The 24,105-nt window shown below is 45.0% G+C and overlaps 1 protein-coding gene across 3 annotated transcripts in view; it reads left to right on the top strand.

Moving 5' to 3' along the window:
- FHIP1B (FHF complex subunit HOOK interacting protein 1B) overlaps positions 1–24,105 on the top strand; it is a 486,169-nt gene that overhangs the window by 435,225 nt on the left and 26,839 nt on the right. For all 3 annotated transcript variants that reach the window (XM_085623510.1, XM_085623509.1, XM_085623511.1), the window contains exon 9: positions 2,328–3,629. In XM_085623510.1, the coding sequence (XP_085479636.1) occupies positions 2,328–3,629 (1,302 nt within the window). The remainder of the gene's footprint in view (positions 1–2,327; positions 3,630–24,105) is intronic.

Genomic DNA, 24,105 nt, shown 5'->3' with positions numbered 1-24,105 from the left:
TCATCAGCCATGGTTCTCACACCACCTACAACTGTCAAAACACCAGTATATCAATATTCCTCTGCACAAATACACCCTGACCACGCATCCAGGGAAAGTATTCCACCAGAATCCAGGGGAACTACAGTTGAGAGCATGGTTCCTGAAATTGCCGAATTCCAACGTCTAAATTCTCCAAAGGCAGAATTATACATTGTTAAACGAGCTCGGAAACCATCCACTGGGAGGTACGATGTTTTCAAGTGGAAGAGATGTGTAACATGGTGGCAAGCCAACAAGAGGCTACATGTTGCATCAACACATGGTCATAGTCCAGTACCTTACACACCTGGCAGTGCAAACTCTCCTATGCTTCACTAATGTTAACATTTAGCAGCTTATCTAAAAGGGTTACATGCTAAGCAGCCTTTTTCTGTTCCACTGATCAAAACATTCATGGATGGAGTAAAAAGATTCTTCCCTGTTCGGGTGGTACGCCCCTTGCAGTGGAACCTCAACCTTATGTTAGCTGGGTTATTGAAGGCCCCTTTTGAACCCATGCATAAAGCCATACTCACACATTACTCTGAAGACTGTCTTCTTAGTGGCTGACACATCACAAAGAGGGGTGAGAGAGTTACAATAACTGACAGCAAAGGAACCATACGTATCTATATATAGAGACAAAGTGGTAATGAAGACACACCCAAAATTCATGACTAAGGTCTCTTTGCCTTTCTATGTGAACGAAACCATCAGTTTACCAGCCTTTTTCCAAAAGCCATCCAATGCTGCGGAAAGAGCCTAACACACACACTAGATGTCAGGAGGGCTGTGTTGTATTAAAAACAGGTCACTCAGAACATCAGGGAAACAATGCAGTTCTTCATAAGGAATTCCAAGGTATAGCTGTAACAAAGAATGCTATTGTTAGATGGATTGTATAGACAATTGAAATGTGCTACTCTTTAGCAGATACGACTTTGATCACTAAACCAAAGGCACACTTGACCAGAAACCATGCCGTTTACTGTCAATGCTTCTATGCAATAATATGCAGCGTAGCTACATGGTCCTCAGAGCGTACTTTCACAAGACATTACTGTATAGACTTAGTCACAAAAAGAGGTTTGAAGTGGGGCAAGCAGCAGTACAGGTAATACGTTACCAAATCGGTGCAAGGCATGTGAATCTGGAAGAGATTTCAGCCTGCAAAAGAAACCAGTTACTTGTAATTATGGTTTTTTAGCTTGAAACTCTTCTAGATTCACACTTCCCCAGTGAAGGAGTTTCATGAAACATTTTTAGATTTAAAAAAATCCAAGATGGTGGACACGTACATGGGCATTTTGGGATTACGGATGACATACAAGGGCCCTGTCTATGTGGACACCCACTCACAAACTGAGAAAGGTTTAGGAAAGAAAAACACTTCCGGGCTCTGCCACTAGCAGGTGGAATTGTGTAAAGCATGTGCATTTAGAAGAGTTTCAATATACAAAACCATAATTACAGGTATGTAATTGGTTTCTTCTCTCAGAAGGCAAAGAAGAGTTTCCATGTACAATCTTGTTTGGGCCTGCTTCATGCTCTTTCTGTTCCTAAAATCAAGAGGCACAAGAAGTGAAAACTAATATTACTAGTCAATGTTGTTCACGTTTTAAAATTCATCCAGATGAAAGTGTTTTGTTTTACTTAGACAAATGTCTATCATACATTCAGCTTTTCTCTCCACTTCCTTGATATTTCTTGATTAACCACAGCTGTTTTAAATGATCTGCATGCTCCTGTGACCCTATGTCACTTGGATGTGCTTCAGTGGTGCATTTTTAAATTGCCACTACGGTGTAGTATTACATGTTTCTGATTCTATCTTTTGCATGGTCACCCAGTCTGTTTTTGCATTGTTATTCCCTGCATGTACCCGTTTTGTTAATAAACTATGATTGTCTTTTATTCTCACAACAATATCTGTATTTCAGTGTTGCCACCACCTTTCCTTTTTGACTGTTCATAAAGTGAAATGTAGCTGTGTAAAGTGGAGAAACACAGGAACAACGTTGTCATGTTTTATTCCTCTTTTGAGCAATCCTTGATAAAGCCTTCAAAGATGTTAGGTATACTTAATCAAAGGTGTATAAACATGCTTGAGTAATGAACGATTGAGGTAGATTGACAATTCATTTATAAAGAATGCATCATTGGTGTCAAGAATGCCTTCCTTATCATGTATTGTGATGTAAAACCTTTTTTAGGGAATCATTTGATGTGATAGAACTAACTTTGTGGTCTATAACGAGGCTTTTTGCAGCTGAAGTCACATTAATGATGGTTTCTCTTCTGTGTAGGTCAAGGGAGCCCAAGTATCGACACCTCCTCAGTAACCACAGTTCCGAAGCCATCTACTCCGTCCAGGTTGGCTTTCTTTATGCGACAGCAGAGCTTCACTGCTGAGCCCGCGCCAACACCGCGTTCACCTGGACTCAAATCACCAGAAACACCAGTGGGAAGCCCTCGCCATGGTCCATTGAAATGGGAGGAGGTTTCAGAATTGGAATCCAACTACCTCGAGTACCTGCAAGAAGCCAGGGCAAGCATTGATTACTGTGTGTGGGCTTGCAGGGCATGGTCCGCCCCCTACGATGGTGATGACCCCAACCCAGCAAGCCTCACTGTTCCCACACCAGATGAGAACTCAATAACCTTGAGTGTGAACTACTTTGGTGCGGAGCAGAGAGGCACTGGACTGCTTCGCCATTCTTTAAAATCTGGCTCCGACAATGGGGACTATGACCACAGACTTAAAGTTTCCAATAACATCACCCCTCGGACTAAAAAACGAACCATGCAGGAGGCAGCAGTGCACAGACACAGGACAATGCAAAATAAAGAAGGCAAGGGAAGCCCAGAGGATGCTGCACAGAACAGAAAGGACTCGAGCACTGTATTTAATGGGTCCTATGGTACTAATACAGGCTTTATTAACTGCGTGAGCAGAACTGAAGGGAGTCGGCCAGACCGGGCCGATGGAGATTTAGTAGTGAAAAAAGTACGAAGGGACATAGGAGAGAAGTCACATGGAGGGAGGGAGGAACCTTGTTTGTCTGAGACTGATAGAAGAGGAGAGTTGGAACAATTGCCAAAATTACCGGAAACTAATTGTAAGCTTTTGGTTTATGAGAACAATACAAGTGAAGGATTGCCAGTAGTAACTGAAAATGGATCAATCGAATCCGATTCCACTTCGTTAAGCCCAGTCAGTCCTTCTGTATTTGATCATCAAACAGAAACCTCCTCGACCAAGTGGGAGCAGTTAGAAACCATGGATAACCTAATAGATAGGCTATTAGACAATGCACCCACTGAAGCAAATGGGGCACCCCTTAATATTGAGAAATTCTCAAAGGAATTGGAAGAAATTGAAGGGCAGATGAACAATGGTGAGATAGGGAGGGGCATTGCCCCAGTGGTCACAGACCTTCCCCTGTCTTTTGAAGAAGAGGAGGCATACCAGAGGTTTGCAAGCCTGCCTGCTAATGAATCCCCCACAAGGGACAGCAGTCGGGGGCCGTCCAAGACAGACATTCTTTCGCAGATCCTCACAAGTCCTTTGAGAACACTTGGTCAGCCCCTCAGCCAGCCCTTCACTGGTAAAGATATTCTTTGTGTTGTTTTTTTGTTAAATATGAAATATGTATTTAAGACAAAACATTCCTTCCAGAGTTGAGGTTTCACAGATACGAGGGCTAAAATGTAATTCATTGCTTAGAAGTCATTTTCCTACCATAGTCTGAACTCAAAGAGCTCCTGGTCAATACTAAATGTTTATAGATTTCTATCAGATATGAAGGACCCACCACACTTTATGTTTTCAATTTTAAACTGATGCTTAAAATTATACTGATTTACATTAATTCCTTTTATTATGGTATTCTTAGGCAAAGGCCCCATCATCACAGTCACTTGGCCCCTTGTCTGCTTCAGCAAGTCTTGGCTTTACAGCCAACTAAAAGCTGCATTGGCTAAAAAGTCAGTATTCCTGCATGGTAGTATGTTTTTAACAAAATTCATCTACCCTGAATGCCAGACCCATCTCATTATGTAACTGTCATCTCAGTGTAATGCAAAGCCCTTGGGCTAATCTTTTCGCCATCCCCTTCTCCATTCTTTGCCCATAGCCACAGACCAAACCAAATATTATTCAAGGGAGTCGACCACTAACCCAATGTCAAGCAGCCTCACAGCCAGGCCACCTACCACCAGACCACCATTAGAAGAAAAGCATTATTCAAGGGAGTCCACCACTAACCCACTGTCAAACAGCTTCACAGCAAGGCCACCTACCAACAGATCACTATTACAAGCAAAGCATTATTCAAAGTAGTCAATCACTAACCAAATGCAAAGCAGCCTCACAGCCAGGCCACCTACCACCAGACCACCATTAGAAGCAAACTGTTATTCAAGGGAGTTGACCACTAACCCAATGTCAAGCAGCCTCACAGCCAGGCCACCCACCACCAGACCACCATTTGAAACAAAGCTTTATTCAAGGGAGTCAACCACTAACTCACTGTTAGGCAGCCTCGCAGCCAGGCCACCTACCAACAGACCACCAGCAATTTGGTGACCATTAGAAGCAAAGCAGTGTTCAAGATAGTCAATCACTAACTCTTTGTCCCAGACCCACCAATCCCAGGGTCAGTTGTCAAATACAGCACCATCAATCACTTCACTGAAAAGATCAAAAAGATCAGCTTCCCCATCGACCTACCTAGACAGACATCCACACTGCCTCCAGTTCTTGATCTTTTTACACTTCAGTGGACCACTTTCAACCAACTCTTATGCACTTAATTGACCAGCACCCTCAACACTCAAGTGTGATTCTAGCATCATCGGCTGTAAACCCCAAACCCAATTTGGTCATCCCATCCCCTCCACCAAGTAGCCTTACTATATCACATGATAATTGCTCATCAGATCCTCCACCTGCAAAAAAAGCCCACGAGGACAAAGAGGATCTCGCTTGTTGAAGGACTGTCGTTCAACATTCATCTGATTGATCAAAGAGAAAAACTCCTACTTTCCACTGCAAGATCAATTACGGAAAACCAATCTCCTATAGGACTACCAGTCTGGCACCCACACTGCAGCAGAGTTGAAGTGTTTTTTATTAAGGATGAAACAACCCATGTCATGTGGTCCTACTTGACCTTTTTGCAGCCTTAGGTACATTTGACCACCAAGCACAGATATAAACCTTGAAAACATGCATAGACTTCTCTGAATGAGTCCTGCGATGGTTCACATTGTATCTCACCAATCACCACCAAGATCCCAGTGATTCCCGGTCTCCTGCGTGTTCCTCATGACTCGATCCTGCCCCTTGTTATCTTCAGTCTCTATATTGAGCCAGTTGGAGTCTTACTGTCTGACAGCAGACTCAAGATCCATTAATAAAGCAAAAATACATAGGCCTCTCTGAAAACCGCCTCAGGTCACAGCATTCAGAGACTATAAACCTTCCTCGATCCTATCTAGAACAGAATATCAAGCCCCTACCTAAAACTCAACCTGATCAGCACAGAATCCTTCCTGTTTTCACGTCAGCCCTAAAAAAACCACCTATTCAAGCATGGACAGTTTAGCCACATAAGTGTCAGCTAACACAAAATCACAGCAGTTCAACCTAGAATCAGACCCTCTTTCAAGGTACACATTGCCAGGAAAGCTACGTCCGCTTGGTATCCGCACACTTGGAGAAAGTGTGCATTTTTATACCTGAAACTGATTTCATAGCAACAACCTGAGCCTGAGTCTTCTCTCATCTCCAGAAGGACAGTGCTCTGCTCAGTGGCCTTCGCGACACCACACAGGCCCCCTGAAATGCATCTGACTCACTGTAGCATGCTTCATCAAAGGACTAAAGAAGTTCAACCAGCACTGTGGAACTTCACCGACCCTGCTTGCAGTCCATCCACAATATTCCTTTGTTTTTGCCTTTTTTTCAAAATTTTTAACCTGTTGTGAGAAGTACGATGATCCTCTAGAGGCTAAGCTGTCTGATCTCCTTCTGTTTGTTCTGTTCTAGACCCAACACGGTTCTGTTGTGGGCACAGTTAAAGGCTACTTATCAGCCTTGTCCCCATTCATTTGTTATGCTTGTTTGCCATCTTTGATAAAGTCACTTATGTTGCATTCTTTGGAAAGGTCTTTCACATGTTTCCACCGCCATTGAGCTTCCGTGGCATCTTAATTTGGTTCTTATTGTTCTGATGTGTGATCCCTTCGAGCCTTTGTGCAGTTGTACTGTAAGGATTTAGACTCTGAAGGCTGTATTTCTCATTACCAATTCTTCTGCATGTTGCATGATTCAATTGCAAGCTTTATCGGCCCACCCTCTGATTTACGTCACAGGGTGGTATGCATCCTTCTCTATTTAATTATTGAGAGTTAGTAAAAGGTCCTTCTGGTGTTTGGTAAGCAGTGTATCCCTTTCCCCTCCGCTATGAGAAGATGGTAAGTGCCTACTATTAGTTGCAGGTGTCACATTCCCCCTCTGCATTCTTCTTAATCGCTGATCCTCTCTTTGGGTTTATAGCTTGCTATAAACACCATTGCCCCATTTTTTGAGAGCTACAATGGACACCCACAATATGCCAAAATTCACCTCCATTTCTTGATGGCTAGCAGGGCTTCCTACAATATACCAGGATGTACCCTCATTATGGCATGGTCTGATGTTCCGCACCAGCAAATAAGCATACCACTTTTACCCTCACCACATCACCCACAGTCCAGTATCACCAAGCAGCAGTCAGTATTTTTAAGGGAGTGTTAGTGAAATCCACTCATAGGCACCGGGCTCTTTATAGCAAAAACATATTCCCATGAAAAATCCATTATTTGCTTTAAAGTTTTGCAAAAGTGAAATGTGGACAATAACTGAGGGTCTGTACTTGAAGATGTAGCGTTGAAATAAAAATAAAGAGGAATTGCACTTTTCAGATGTGTTACCTGAACTGTTGCTTCAAAACTGAGGACAACTGGGCAGTGTGTAAGGAGGTGTTAAGCCATATTGAATGGTGCACAGGGATTAATTGTGCCACAGGTTCTTGTTTGCTATTTTAGGGTGATAGTTGAGTAAGCAATAGGTTGTGGTTGGCTATGCTGTTGTGACTTGACCTTGGGTCGGCCATGTATTTACCTACTTTTATACTATTGCTTGACCTCCACAGATATTTACGTGAGGTTGGACTTTTGTCCTAAAGTTTTGTTTTAAATTATGACCATTTGTCTGGAATTTTTACAGTCACGAGAATGTGCTTCCAGGCCAGTGGTCATAATATGTGATAATAGTGGATGCAAACAACGTCTCCGAACCCAGTGAGGGAGCAATGACAGCTCATGTGTAGATTTTGTATTATATATTCTCTTTCATCCTATACCCAGAATTTTGGACTTTGGGTGTTAGTCCGGTCTAGTAGGGGTCTCAGTTGAGCAGCTTCGATCCATCCTCCGCTCGTGGGAAGCCTAAATCCTCGTCATTCTAGAGGTGAAGAGTGTAGATCTAGATACATTTTTATGAATATTTTGTTTCTAATAAAACATTTTTAGGTCACCTATTGGCTTTATTCAACATCTCAGGTTATTGTGTTTTTTCAATTTAGTTTTTTAGGTAGGAACGTTATTTTTCTCCTTATATTATTATTGAGAAGAGGCTTTTGAAGCAGTCTTTTAAACCACTATGCCTGCTGTTTTGATGTGTCGTCCCTCTGGCTTAAAGTAATTTTAAAAGGATGGACAGTTTGTATACCTTTATTGATGTAAATATGCAAATGTAGAGGGATTATTTAAACTATATATACCAAATTTAGGTGTCAAGTTCACTTTTAGGCAGGCTATATGCTCAGACCAAGAGATCTCCAATCTGTCCTATCTATAGAGGACCTTAAAAAAATCTACCAGTGGAGGAATATTAGTAAACAGAATTTTGACTCCATGGTAGTTCAAGAGGCTTGCTTCCACTTAGAAACATATTGAGATCAGATCCTCTGCAACTCCATGAGGGCAAGATAAGACACCTCCCAAACCAACCGCATTGGGGAGTGTAACTTTAAAGGTGGTACTAGGAAAGAAGTCTATCAACTCTTCCACAGCTGCCGGCAGCAAACATTCAGGACTGGTCCGGCAAAGCAGGACTTTGTCAACAAATAGAATCAATTCATAAACAATATTGGGCCCACTGTCAGGCAACGGTTGTGGGGATCGGAGTTTATCTTTTGTATTTTGGGCTCTATTGTCGGAGCAGGAGAGGTGATGATGCACCTCTAAACAAGATGGGTATAGAAGTGTTAACTTTATTTTTGGTTGCATACGGTACAACATTTTCCAGCATATAAATCTGGATGACAGGAACTAATCTTGTCTGTTCCAGGACCCTCCTCAAAAAAGTACCAGTCAGCTGTATGGCACACCTCCTACGTCTCGAGCTATTGAAGATAGTCACATCACAATGGTTTCACACCAGTTGTATATTACCCATGGCTGTCTGTATTTTATAATGCCAGACTGACCCAGATGGAAGATCTTGGGCTATATATTTCCAGGGCAAGCGTCAAAAAGGTTTTTGAAAGTTTTACATCATAATTCACTAAAGGTATTGATCTGCAACACTCACAGGAATTGGGATTTTTGTTAAACATCTTTGCCAGAGGTTCCATCATGAGATTCTAAATAAGCATTATAGAAAGAAGTTATGAAGCCATCAGGGCCTATCTATGTTCCTCTTATGCTTGAGTGTCTCAGCATCCAACTCTGCAACCCGCTCGGATTTAGTAATATGTTTAATAGTTTAATAATATTACATGTGTAAACTAGCTTAATTTTGTGAGCCAATAGTCTTATCAGCCTTCTCCCAGTCTTTCTTGGTAGACTGGTTTTGTGCTAAGCATCTTGGAAGCTGTTTACACAGTTAAGAACTGTTCTAACTCTTGCAAACAGTTTCATGTATATTTTAAGGGAATAGGTCACTCACGTTGTTTCAGCTGTTTTATATGTGTTTCTTAGTCATTGTTCTTAGTTCTTGTTCTTAGTTCAGTCAAGCTTAAATAAAGTGCTGTGGAAGTTCTTCTATTACAACAGCTTTAGCATCATCCCACACCTTCAACCAGGAGGCATCATCAACTACTTTCTCAAGAAAGTCGTGTTCGGATGCCTCTCCAGTTGAACCTCTGGGAATGGGATCACAGAATCCTATGTCATTCATTCACCATTGCTAGTAAGGTCTGTGCCTCCCTAGGCGAACATCACTGGGGAATGCTCAGGCAGTAGCTGGGTGCTTATTGACTGGCCAAAACAGAAGGGACCATAAACTTATGAATCAGGAATACATCAGTTATTAAAACGTGTTGGAATAAAAAGTAACATTCTTTGTCTAAATGGTGGAATCTCCAAATATTCATTGTCTAAATCCCCAATCTAATTTCCTAATGCCCCCTAACAACATTGGGGCAGTAGATGTTCGAGGAGGAGCTTAAGGGTCTGGACTAGTCCAGCGTTGCTTAGTTCCAGTGCTGCACTGAGTTCACCTCCCTCTAACAGGTTGCCCATTGTAAAACCGATGGGCAACAACTCGGGAAAAGAAAATGCGTATTGTCCTTACAACCATATACAGAGATTAATGCCACCATTCTCCATCCAAACCATACCCTCAGTCCTACGATTTAGCTCTTCTTTATCTCAATAAATGACATCCAGTCAGAAGCATATACACTTTTGGTGTGGGCGGAGGAGTTGTACTGAAATGGGTAGAGAGGCAACGTTAGGTGAGATATATCCACTCCCAGCTTCATACAATTTACTGTAGCTTTGTAAGGAGCCACCACAGTAAGGCTCTCCTTTTCATAGGAGAATTCAGCCACTGAGCATTAAGAGTAAGCCTGTTAATTAGAGCTATCTGTTACCCAGCTGATGACTCTAACTATTGAAACAGTATGTTCGAGGCATATGAGCTGCGTATTGTATACTTTTGCATAGATCGCCATCTGGTGTTGGGCTCGGATGTTTGCACTTTGTTTTTGTCTTGGAAGAAGTCTTTGTAGTCACTAGGTAGGTGATTCCTCGCTAGGACGATAGTGCACATGAGCATCGACTCCATCCTTAGATTGTTTTTTTACGCCATCGGGTCGGATGTGAGTTGCTGCGCTCTGGGTCGATATCGGTTTCAAATTCCCCTTCGATGCGCAATCCCTCTCAACTCAACGGTATTCTCTCGATCGTGTTTCCCTTTTTGACGCTCATCTTAAAACAAACTCCTCGACCTCGATCTTCGACGCGGGCCGTTGGGCCTCTTCGCGCCGACCACGCCTGCAGTCAATAGAAAGAAATCCCTTCTAAAAATGCCCCGGGTGTGGTACTAAGTTCCCACACTCAGACTTGCACGAGGTGTGCAATCTTTGCCTCTCCCCAGAGCACGAAGATAAAAACTGCAAGGCCTGTGCATCGTTCAGGTTGAAGAAAACCATCTGTGATCGTCGGGCTCGACCGTGAGTACCAAAACCCCCCTCCTGAAAAATAAACCAAAGGCTCCAGTAACACCCTAGACCTCCGGCTCTGGTCTACACGACAACATGATTCAGACGCCCCGCCCTCGGGCCCGGCTATGAAACCTAAACATAGGCCTTCCGGCTTGGGCTCGAGCCACCCCCATTTTGGCACCGGAAAGTCCTCCGAAGCAACAAGTCAAACACTTGTCCACGCCGAAGACAGCCTCGAGGCCAGAGCCCTCGGTATCGAAGCATAGCAAGGACAAACACTCGGAACCGAAGAAATCTTCGGGCCGAAAAAGGCTTCCGACTCCAAAAAATCAGAGCCGAAAAACGTTTCGGAGCCGCAAAAACCTTAAGAGTCTAAGACCCCACAGAAGGCCTCACAAACTCCCTCCAAAGAAGGTTCGAACCCAAAATCTTCGACACCGAACAAAGACATTTTGCCCACGCTGCCTGCACCTAACTTGGCAGATACAAAGCAGAAAACTCTGTTTATTGATCCAAACGAAGGCGAACTAGTCACCAAGCCTCCAAAGAAGAGGAAACTGGACACTGCAGAAGAACCTGCTATACCTCTCAAACGACAGGACATGGGCACTAACACGTCCCCACCTCCTTCTCCCTCTCCAGTTAATCCACATCTATTGATTTCTCCACCACACTCTCCACAACTTATATTTTCACCTCAATCATCATATAGTGAGGATGATACAGGTAGAGATATGGATCCATGTGGGGATGATGATTCACATAACATCCCACATGACGTAGACACATGGGGTGACTACAATACAGACTAAAATACAGATCCCGACCCACATAATGATCCGAATCTCTATCCATCTAAGTCGTCACCACCAGATGACAACACTGGGTTCGCGCAACTAATCAACAGGGCTGCCCAATACCACGGGGTCCTCTTACATTCCGACCCAGAAGATGAAGATTTTTTGCTGGAAACCTTTGCTCCCTCGCAAAAATCAATAAGCACCCTACTAATGTTAAAAGACTTGCTAAAACATGCCCCAGACGTTTTTAAGGACCCAGTTAGAACTAGGGTTCTCAATCCCAGCGTGGATAAAAAATTCAAGGAGGCTCCCAATTACCCAATTTACATTAAAGGTCAGATTCCCTTGTGGTAACGCACGCAAGCGTGCAAACTCACAGAGCACAAGAGACACCCCACCCCTTCCGATAAGGAATCTAAATTAATTGACGCATCCGGGAAACCTATTGCGTCGCAAACTGCAAACCATTGGCGTATAGCCAATGCCCAAGCTTTACTGGCCAGGTACCACAGGGCTCACTATGACGAGCTTGAAAAGCTCATGGAACACCTTCCTGATCTGTACAAACAAAAAGCCAGTGACCTTATCCAGGTGGGCAAGCTCATTACCAACACCTCAATAAAATGCGCAGCTGATACCGCATCTCACGCAATTAACACTAGCATCTTGTTGCGTAGACCCGATCGGCTCCAGGTTTCCGGATTCAAGCAGGAGGTTCAAACTGCTATTTTAAATCAACCGTTTGATCAGGAACATCTTTTCGGCCAGCAGTTGACACATCCCTAGAAAAGATGAAGAAGTATACAGCAACTGCTAAGTCTATGAGGGCCTTACAGTTCCCTTATCCTAGAGGATCTTTTCGCCGCTCCTTCTACAGAGCCGGCTCCAAAACCATGGGTTCAGAACATCCCTCCCCCTCCTACAAGAGCCATACTCAAACATCCCCGAAAACATACTTTTGCGGAGGATACAGAGGCAAGAATAGTAAAGGAAGAGGTCGTGGCAACAGTAGCCGGACTCCCACCCCCCCTTGCCCCCCTCCACTAAACAGTGACTTCTCTGCTCTCACCCCCCCCCCCCCCCCCCCCCCCCCCGATCATTCCACTCCTGTCGGGGGACGTCTTTCACAGTTCCAATCTGTCTGGAATTCCATCACAACAGACAAGTGGGTAAGACAAATTATCCAGTATGGTTATTGCCTGGAACTCACTTCTATCCCCCCAAACATTCCTCACAGACAGCGTCCAATGTCCACGGAACATCTAACACTTCTCAAACTCTCTCTCTATTACAAAAACATGCAATAGAACCAGTTCCCTTGCCTCAACAAGGCCAAGGGGTTTACTCCCTGTATTTCCTAATCCCAGGGAAGGACGGCTCTCTCAGGTCCATACTGGACCTCAGACCGGTAAACCTCTACATTCAGTCAGACCACTTTCACATGGTCACTCTCCAATAGGTGCTCCCACTACTGCAACAGGACGACTTTCTCTCCACTCTGGATCTAAAGGACGCCTACTTCCATATTCCCATTCACCCCGCTCACAGGAGATATCTCAGGTTTGTGGTAGATGGTCAACACTACCAATTCAAAGTCCTCCCATTCGGGGTCACAATAGCACCCAGAGTCTTCACCAAATGCCTTGCAGTAGTTGCAGCCCACTTAAGGAGACAACATATTCATGTCTTCCCTTATCTGGACGACTGGCTCATAAAAGCCAAATCACACAACAATTCAGCTGCTTCACAGCTTGGGATTCACAGTAAACCTCGCCAAATCCCATCTCCAACCGTCCAGGATACAACAATACCTAGCGGCTACAATAGACACTTCAAAAGCTCTAGCATATCCCAATCCAGTCAGGATAAATGCCATACAGGCTCTAATCCAAAAATGTCCGTCTCAACACTCGCTATCAGCACGAGTGTTCATGCAGTTAATCGGTATGATGGCCTCCTGCATTCTCCTCTTCCCTTATGCAAGACTCCAAATGCGTCCCGTACAGGAATGTTTGGCACGTCAGTGGAACCAGCCTCAAGGTCAGCTGACAGACCTGGTGTTGGTGGAAACCTGCACCCATCTCTCTCTGCAGTGGTGGAACACACAAAACCTTTCCAAAGGGCGGCCGTTCCTCGACCCGGTTCCACAGACAGTGCTAACAGCAGACGCATCGCTCACCACCTGGGGAGCTCATCTTCAAACCCATATTATCCAGGGCATGTGGACCCCCCAACAAAGACAATTCCATATAAACTACCTGGAATTATTAGCAATCTTCCTAGCGTTAAAAACTTTTCAACTCCACCGGCGAGGCAAAGCTGTCCTGGTCCGTACAGACAACATGACAGCAATGTACTACATACAGAAACAGGGAGGAACACACTCTCTGCAGCTTTCACACCTAGCTCAAATCATATGGAGATGGGCCACTCCGCAAAACATATATCTCCTTGCAGAACACCTCCCAAGTGTACACAATCAAATAGCAGATCTGCTCAGTCGTCAAACGCAGCAGATCCTCGAATGGGAACTTCATCCTCAAGTAAGTTCTTCTTCCATTCTTCCACATGTGGGGCCACCCAAAAATAGATCTGTTCGCCACACACCAAAACGCAAAATGTCCAACCTTCGCGTCCAGGTATCCACACCCATTTTCCAAAGGAAATGCGCTATGGATGAACTGGTCAGGCAAATTTGCTTACTCTTTTCCGCCTCTCCCACTCATTCCGTTAGTGGTTCAGAAACTCAAGCAGCATTCCCTCACAATGATCCGAGTTGCTCCATCATGGGCCCGACAACCATGGTTCACAAGCCTATTGGAACTATCAGTAGTTCCTCATCAAAAACTACGTCTCTCACCCAACCTTCTCACTCAGAACCATGGAGAGATAAGACATCCAGATCCCAATCAACTCAACCTTGCGATCTGGCACCTGAGGTCTTAGAGTTTGGCTACCTAAATCTTCCGTCAGACTGTATGAATATCATTAAAGAAGCTAGATGCCCTACCACCAGAGCATGCTATGCAGCAAAATGAAAACAATTTGTCATTTATTGTACAAACAATAAAATCAATCCACTAGATGCTTCTATTCAAAACATTATCTGCTACTTCTTGCATCTACAACAATGTAAACCAGCATATACATCTGTTAGGCTGCTATGGCAGCTAGTTGTAGCCTATCTCCAAAACAGACAACATCCGTCTTTGTTCCGAGTGCCCGCTATCAAAGCTTTTATGGAAGGACTTAAGAGAATAATTCCACCCAACGTCCCGCCCTCTCCAGTGTGGAACCTAAATGTAGTCCTTACCAGACTCATGGGTCCCCCTTTTGAACCTCTCCACAAATGCGAACTACAATTCCTCACTTGGAAGGTAGCTTTTTTTAGTTGCTATCAAATCTCTCAGGAGAGTTAGTGAACTCCAGGCATTAACCATACAAGAACAATTTTTACAAATCCATCAAAACAAAGTGGTTCTTAGGACTAACCCTAAATTATTATCCAAAGTTGTATCTGCCTTCCATCTCAACCAGTCTGTTCAACTCAGTGTTTTCCCTCGACCAGACTCCGTGGCAGAACGAGCTCTTCACACGTTAGACGTTAATAGAGCAATTTTCTACTACATTGAAAGGACGAAATCCTTTAGAAAGATCAAAAAACTCTGTGGCTTTCTCCCCACCTCATAAATGCAATCTTATCTCAAAGGCAGGGCTTGCAAGGTGGATTGTTAAATGCATCCAAATATGCTATATCAAAGCCAAACACACACTAACCATTCCCCCTAGAGCACATTCCACATGCAAACTAGGGGCTTCCATTACATTCTTAGGGAATATTCCCCTAGATGACATCTGCAAAGCAGCAACTTGGGCAACACCACACACCTTCACATACCACTATTGTGCAGATGTGCAGGCAAAACAACAAGCTAGTGTGGGCCAGGCTGTATTAAGAACACTTTTTCAAACCACTGCAACAGATACAGGTAGCCACCGCTAAGGAGGTAACTGCTGTATAGTCTATGCAAAAGTATACAATCTGCAGCTCATATGCTTCGAACGGAAAATGCTACTTACCAGTATGCATCTGTTCTTGGCATGTAGAGCTGCAGATTCGTATACGCCCACCCGCCTCCCCGGATACCTCTATCTGTTCCAGTACTATCTTACTTAGATACATTACACATGGACATCTCTTTCTACTTCTTACTACTCCATCATAACCCTTCATGGCAAAAACAATCTTAGGATGGAGTCGATGCCCATGCGCACTATCGTCCTAGGGAGGAGTCACCTACCTCGTGACTACAAAGACTTCTTCCAAGACAAAAATAAAGTGCAAACATCCGAGCCCAACACCAGATGGCGATCTATGCAAAATTATACGAATCTGCAGCGCTACATGACAAGAAAAGATGCATACTGGTAAGTAGCATTTTTCTATTCACACAAGCATCCAGGCATCACATTGGGCTTGACAGCACAATTTGCCTGTATTGATGAGTCCTGCTTAGGAACAACATTTAGAAAAAAGTCACCTGGAATGGAGGGCCCAGGTTCAGCAATCTTAGTTTGAGTTCACACGAGGGGAACCTTCTGATTACTGTCTGGGATCGACTATAGGTTCAGTCTGTGTGTGTGTCGGTGCCTTAGGCACTTAACGCAGTCCTCTCATAGCTCATCACTCACTTTCGGGTGGCCATCTCACCAGGAACACAAGTCCTCCAGAAGTAAAGAAGAGGACATTAGACGGTAGACTGCTAGTCGAGATCCTCTGACCTAAGAAGGGACACTGCCCTGCCTACAGTGTGGCTCCTATATTCACCTGGCTGGTCTGGACTTCTAGTGAAGCTGCATTTTTATAGAGTAAGCTGCAGTTGGGCCCTGAGCACAGGAGTTCAGCTTGGACACACCCAATCATGTCCTTGTCATGACCATGCCTCAGACTGATAAATTCTCAAGTTAGTCTTGCAGTTGGACAATTCCAGACTGAGTAAACTCCACCTTGGAGAAAGGGGGGGGGGGGATGACAAAAAGACAAATTGATGGAAAAGTGACTAGTGAATGTAAGAAAATGTGTAGAATAATATGACACTTTCTTGCAATTCCTGAATTACTGCTGCTAGTAACAATATATAAAAAACAGAAACCAGGCATTTCAGATTTGTAAAAAGAAAAGAAAAAAGTTTGTAGTTGTCGATCTTCTAAGCCTGCTGCAACACAAGAAGGAGAATAGGGAAAGGAGGCCTGCGGAGGTCCCAGGATAACACAACTGTGATGGAATGACTGAGGGGCTCTACAGGAGAAGAAATGTAAAAGGTGGGGTGCAAGTGCTGTATAAGAAGGTCAAGAAGTGCTATGAATCAATAGACAGATTAGGAAAGGGGCGTACAAGTCAAGCAAAGAGAGACTAGGGGCTAGTATTATATTTTCCAGGGATGGAGAGGAAGGCAAATTGGATAGCAAGGAGTGGATCGAGGCAAAATGATGGGATCAGAGGCAGGTCTCGCTCTGTAAAATAGGTAGAAACTGATGCTGCATCTTGTTAAAATAGCCATTTAGAGGTTTTTTCAGATTCTGTCTTGATGAGTGCTAATATAATTTAGGCCCCTAGTTCTGCTCTAAAACTGTGTGAATATAGCATTCTTATTTTGAACTGGATAGCGGGGTTGCCAGTTGAAGAATGTCTTAGCTCTAATACGATCAATCCGTGTACAAGACTAACGACTGAGTGTTATCACCATGCAGTCGCACCGTTCACTTGGCACAAAAATACAATCCACATGTGCGATATCCAACCGGACAATGATATAACAACCGCGAACACTTTACTCCAATGAATACCCTTTTTATTAGGGAGTCCTGTTTTTAGGTCTCGCCTGACCCAGCGCATGCGCTGGTCTGGCGAGACTTATTGAGAGGGCTCCAAAAAGTGCTACCAGGCCAGCCTAGAGCTACAGTTCATGTGCGCGGGCGCACGCGCTGCGCTTTATCGCGATTACTTTCACTTTCGCGACCGCACGGCCGCTTTGATGTTTGATCGTGATAGCGATCACTTTCACTTTCGCGGCCCCACGGCCTCTTTGCATAGCCAATAGGTCTCGCTTTTGGGACCTTATAAATATTATGCAACTGTTGCATGGCTAAACACTTATAAGGTCCCAAAGGCGAGACCTATTGGCTATGCCAATGCTTGTTTTGTGTGTTGTGGAGTATGTTTGGGGTATGTTAGGTAAATGGCATTCTTATTGTAAAAGAATGAGTCAAGTTATGAGCATATGAGTTACTTTAGGGGAGTAGTGTAAATCACCTCTTTTCCTTGGAGCTGCCTGATCTTTGGAATGTCACCATCAGTGGCGCCTCACCTGCCATATTTGACTTTTTTACCACCACACTGACTCCTTACCTCACTGCTCCTGCTTTGCTGGATTCATTCCCAGTCGCCATCTCTTTATGTTTTTTCTCCCCTACCGGCGCATCTCCCAGCGATATTCTGTTCAGCGGTAGGATAACAGTGAATGAAATTGCCACAATTTTCCTCTGCTGGAGCAAATTCAGTCGGTAGGGTGGTGTGATGGGTGTGAAAAAGGTTGAACAATGTGTTAACTACTCGTTTTAGAGCAATCACTTACTGGCTCAAATTCTCCGTTAGTTCACTTATATCAGTTGGCAGTTGTGAAGGGCATTCACTTTGGGAAATCGGTGGCTGGTCTGTGACCAAAAAGTGGAACATCTGTGTCATCTGTTTGATGGTGGTGTAAAATGTTATATCTATTAGAACATATGTCCAATGGTTCTAAAGGCACACTCCCACTCTGTTGACCGTGCAATTGTGTTTTTTTAAAATCTGTTTGTGCATTTTTCTTTGCAATCAACTTGAGAAGGTGCGCACTATTTATTGGCCGTCTGTTTTATATCAAAAAGGTTTTCTGCCTTCTTTCCCTCATACAGAGGGCCCTTTACTGGAGCCTTATCCTTCAGCAAAGATTCGACCTCCTTTAACAATAATCTATATTGTTAACCGTGCATTTATTTGCTGCCTTTGTACTCACCTTTTTTGTGCTACCTCTATAGGCTTTTTCAAATCGCAACTCCACATATTAGCTAACTTAATTTGTACTGTTAACCAAGGATCTAAAATGTAGAATATACAACATCCAAGCAGTAGAATGCTCACCACAGTGCAAAAAAACATAAATGAATAACAGTGTAAAAAAAAAGACAAAGCACAGTGCAAAAAAACCCACAGCTCAGACAGCCAACAATCTGCCAAAAAATATAGATGCTAAACCTGGATACTTATTCAGTTGTTTACCAATTAGTCTCTTTATCAGTTGTTTTTTTCTCATCTTGACTGGGCGCTTGGACCCCCAGTCGAATTTGGTATCTGTGGGAAAAGAGAACTAAATGTTAAAACAATTGAGAGAATATCCGAAGGTAGATCATTTTGCCTGGCTAGAAATTTAAAAACAGTACCTTCTGCCTGCTGGGATCTTGCTGAAGATAAAGACAAATAATCAAAGAAATCAAAAAGCCAAATATGGTCTCCCTGCCCTTTTCTGGTTTTGACAGGCATGGATGGGCCTGCACTTGGCCTGTGCAAGGCTTGCATGTGTCCCATGTGGTGGGGCCGGAAGCAGTGCCGCTAGTCCCTCGGACAAAGGTGCTCCTCCTCCCCTTCCGTTCTCCTACAGGGATTATGGGAATGGTAGGTTCGAGGCATATGAGCTGCAGATTACACACTGTGCATAGATCGCCATCTGGTGTTGGGCCCGGATGTTTGCAGTTGTTTTTCCTCTTGGAAAGTCTTTGGAAGTCACGAGGTCTGTGACTCCTCCTTTGGATCGTATTGCGCATGGGCTTCGGCTCCATCCTCGGATTGTTTTTTTCCGCCATCGGGCTCGGATGTGATCTTCGCGCTCCGGGTCCGAACAGTTTCCATTTCTCCAATCGACGCGCAATCCTCTCCCCTTTTTGCGGTATTGTTTTCGATTGCGACCTCCACACTACACGGCTCTCATCGATCAAGACCTTCGATTCCAGTCGTCGACGACGGCCTTCGGGCCTACCCAAGCTCCGGCCCTGGCTAATAGAAAGGACTCCCTTCAAGAAGTGCCCTCGATGTGGGTCCAAATTTCCCCACACCGACCTTCACGAAGTATGCAACCTCTGCCTCTCCCCTAAACAAGCCAGCCCACCGTCAGTGCCGAGAAACACTCCTCCGCACCGACGCCAAAAAAGAAAATGGCCTCCTCCTCGGCACCGGGCTTCATACCGAAACACTCGGCGCCGAAAACCAGCACCAGCTCCTCGGTACTGACACCGTCCCCGGAACCAAGCAAAAAAACACAAGACCACCGAAACCCATATCTCGAAGCCGAAAACCATCTCGGAACCGAGTAACCAGCCCTTCCCAAGCCGCATAGTTCGAAACAGCGGACTAGTGCAGACTCTAAAACAAGAAAACCAACGGCCCCGATGCCTTTGGCGCCGACAGACAAGCCACCCTCTGAAGAACTTTTTACACCTGATCCATTGCAAAAAACACTGGTCAAGGATCCTAAAACCGGACATTTGATGCTCAGCATCAAAAAGAGACAGCTGGATAAACCTGCCCCAGCTCCACCTCCAAAGAGGAAAGACTTTGCTACCTCCCCTTTGAGAATACCTTCACCACCCCCTCCAGCTCCACCTCCTCCACCTTCTACTACTCCCCCCCTCCCCCCCCACCTCATCATTCCCCCACACCCTCTCCGGATGATGACAATGATGATGTCTGATGACATAGGGGACGGACCCCATGATCAACCTACAGGGGACCCCACTCCTACAGGCTCCCCAGACCCATGGGACGACTATAACATTCCTGATATTTCCAACGTCCCGCAGGATGATCTCTACCCTTCGAGACCATCCCCACCAGAAGACTCATTAGGGTTCAACCACCTACTCCAAAGGGCTGCACACTACCACGGGGTGGATCTCCATACCAACCCTATGGAGGAGGACTTCCTTCTTGATACTTTCCACACCACACATAGGGCCACCTCCATACTCAAAGGAGTTATCAAACACGCGCCGGAGGTCTTTAAAGACCCGGTCAGAGCCAGGGTCATTAACACTCGCATAGACAAAAAATATAAAGCCGCCCATACAGATCTCGCCTACATCAGAGGGCCAGCACCACTAGATTCCCTAGTAGTGTCTACAGCACGAAAGCGAGCAAACTCCCAAGCATCAGGCGAGGCACCACCACCTGATAAAGAGTCAAAACTCTTGGACGCATCGGGCAAGCGCACTGCATCCCAAGCTGCCAACATATGGCGCATCGCAAATACACAAGCGCTTCTGGCAAGATACGACAGGGCACATTATGACGAACTAGAAGCCATAATGCAACACCTTTCTGACAAATACAAAAACAGAGCAAATGAGTTCATTCAGGAGGGCAAAACCATCACCAATACCTCCATCCGCTGTGCCCTAAATGCAGCTGACACCGCCTCTAGGGCAATTAACACCAGCATCCTCCTCCGACGACATGCCTGGCTAAGGATATCATGTTTCAAACCAGAGGTGCAAGCTTCCATCCTAAACCACCCTTTTGACCAGGAACATCTGTTCGGACCAAAAGTAGATGAGGCCCTGGAAAAAATGAAGAAAGACACTGATACGGCGAAATCTATGGGAGCCTTGCAATCGCACCCTCCCAGGCGCTCTTTTCGCTGCTCTTACTTTCAAGCACATCCAGAAGCTACTCCTCTGACACTGCTTCCACTTCCTACAAAGCCCCTACCCAATCCACCTTTACAAGAGGTTACCAAAGAGGTGGCTACAGGGGCAACAATAACAAAGGCAGAGGCAAGACAAACACCTCCCGCTCTGCCTCCACCCCAACCCAATTACTTCCCTCCACTCCCCCCAGACCATCCTACTCCGGTCGGGGGCAGACTCCAAAATTTCCTTCCTGTCTGGACTACTATCACCTCAGACAAATGGGTAATTCAAATAATTCGGTCAGGGTACTGCCTCGAACTAGCATCTACCCCCCACCCCCCCCCCACCCCCCCACCCCAACATTCCACCCAAACAACGCCCCATGTTACGGGAACATTTAACATTACTAAAACAAGAAGTAATCTCCCTCCTGTAAAAGGGTGCGATAAAACCAGTGCCTCCCTTTATTTTCTCATACCAAAAAGGGACGACACTCTAAGGCCTATCCTAGACCTCAGACCCCTAAATCAATATATACACTCAGACCATTTCATACAACCAATGTGTACAACACACCCAAGCCACTATCCAATTACTTCACGACCTGGGCTTCACAATAAATCACATTAAGTCCCATCTGCAACCATCCCACGTAAAGCTACACCTCGGTGCCACCATAGACACCGCAAAAGCGCTAGCCTACCCCAGTCCGGCCAGGATAGCAAGCATTCAAGCTCTCCGTGCCAAATTTCAGCCAGAACACTCTCTTCCAGCTCGAGTGTTCATGCAACTAATAGGAATGATGGCCTCTTGCATATTCATAGTACCCTACGCAAGACTCCAGATGCGTCCTCTCCAAGAGTGCTTAGCGCGCCAATGGAACCAGGCCCAGGGTCACTTGACAGATCTGGTGTTGGTAGACGGTCGGGCCCATCGCTCTCTGCAGTGGTGAACCACCACAAACCTTTCCAAAGGGTGACTTCCTGGACCCGGTTCCTCAGATAGTACTGACAGCAGACACATCGCTCTCCGGCTGGGGAGCTCACCTATTACATCACACCATACAGGGCAGGTGGACACCTCAACAAAAGTTACTCCACATCAACTATCTGGAACTACTAGCCATATTCTTAGCACTAAAAGCTTTTCAAACTCATGTCTCAGGCAAGGCCGTCTTAGTTCGCACCGACAACATGACAGCTGTGTACTATATACAGAAACAAGGCGGCACACACTCTCCGTAGCTCTCTCAGCTAGCACAGAGCATATGGAGATGGGCCATACCCCAAAAAATCTTTCTCCTAGCCCAACATGTCCCAGGAGTCCAAAACACTATGGCAGATCTGCTGAGCAGACAAACACAACAAATTCACGAGTGGAAACTCCATCCACAAGTTCTTCACCCGTACTTTCAAATGTTGGGGCATCCGCAGATAGACCTCTTCGCCACCCACGAAAACACCAAATGCCCAAGCTTCGCCGCCAGATATCCACACCCATTGTCCAAAGGCAATGCTATATGGATGAATTGGTCAGGCAAATTTGCGTACGCTTTTCCGCCTCTCCCACTCATTCCATTAGTGGTGCGCAAACTACAACAGCACTCCCTCACTCTCATAGTAGTAGCTCCAACTTGGGCCAGACAACCGTGGTACACCACACTGCTGGAACTATCGGTAGTACCGCACCAAAAGTTACACCTCTCTCCATGCCTCTTAACCCAGAACCATGGAGAGATCAGGCACCCGGACCCAGCTCAGCTCAACCTTGCGATCTGACTCCTGAAATCCTAGAATTCGGTTATCTAAATCTTCCTCCTGACTGTATGAACGTCATTAGAGAAGCTAGGCGACCTACCACTAGAGCTTGCTACGCAGCCAAGTGGAAACGTTTTGTAGTCTATTGTCACAACAATAACTTCAATCCCCTAGATGTGTCCATTCAACACATCATAGGCTATTTACTACACCTACAAGGATGCAATCTAGCCTACACATCTATTGGACTGCACCTTGCAGCCATAGCAGCTTATCTACAAAACAGGCAACATCTATCACTCTTTCGAGTACCTGCCATAAAAGCCTTCATGGACGCCTCAAAAGAATAATTACCCCCAGAGTGCCACCCTCACCTGTGTGGAACTTAAACATCGTTCTCACCAGACTAATGGGGCCTCCCTTTGAACCTCTACACAAATGTGATCTTCAATTCCTAACATGTAAAACTGCTTTTCTTGTAGCCATCACTTTCCTCAGAAGGGTCAGTGAGATACAAGCACTCACCATTCAAGAACCTTTTCTGCAAATGCACCATAACAAGGTTGTTCTCCGTACTAATCCAAAATTCCTCCCTACAGTCATTTCTCCCTGTCGCCTAAACCAATCTGTGGAACTACCCGTATTCTTCTCGCAACCACAGACCGTTGCAGAAAGGGCTCTCCACACATTAGATGTCAAACGAGCCTTACTCTACTACATCGAAAGAACACAATCCTTTCGTAAGACCAAACAACTGTTTGTGTCTTTCTCACCATCACACAAAGGCAACCCCATCTCCAAATCGGGGATAGCTAGGTGGATTGTCAAATGCATTCAGATTTGCTACCACAAAGCAAAACAAACGCTATCTGTTCCCCCTAAAGCCCACTCTACACGTAAGATAGGGGATTCCATGGCATGTTTAGGGAACATTCCCTTAGATGATATCTGCAGAGCAACTACATGGTCAACACCGCACACTTTCACTAAACACTTTTGTTTAGATGTGCAAACTAAGCAACAGGCTAGTGTGGGCCTGGCTGTACTCAAGACACTGTTTCAAACCACTGCAACAGATACTGGTGATCGCCGCTAAGGATGGGTACTGCTATATAATCTATGCACAGTGTGTAATCTGCAGCTCATATGCCTCAAACGGCAAATGCTACTTACCAGTATGCATCTGTTCTTGGCATGTAGAGCTGCAGATCTACACACGCCCACTCGCCTCCCCGGCTACCTTTATCTATTCCAGTTTATCTTATTTAGATACAACACACATGGGCATCTTCACTGTTATTACTACGC

Source organism: Triturus cristatus, chromosome 8 (genome assembly GCF_964204655.1).
Source record: "Triturus cristatus chromosome 8, aTriCri1.1, whole genome shotgun sequence".
NCBI classification, from domain to species: domain Eukaryota; kingdom Metazoa; phylum Chordata; class Amphibia; order Caudata; family Salamandridae; genus Triturus; species Triturus cristatus.
Note: the sequence above shows the minus strand (reverse complement) of the source record. Positions and strands in the feature narration are given on the sequence as shown.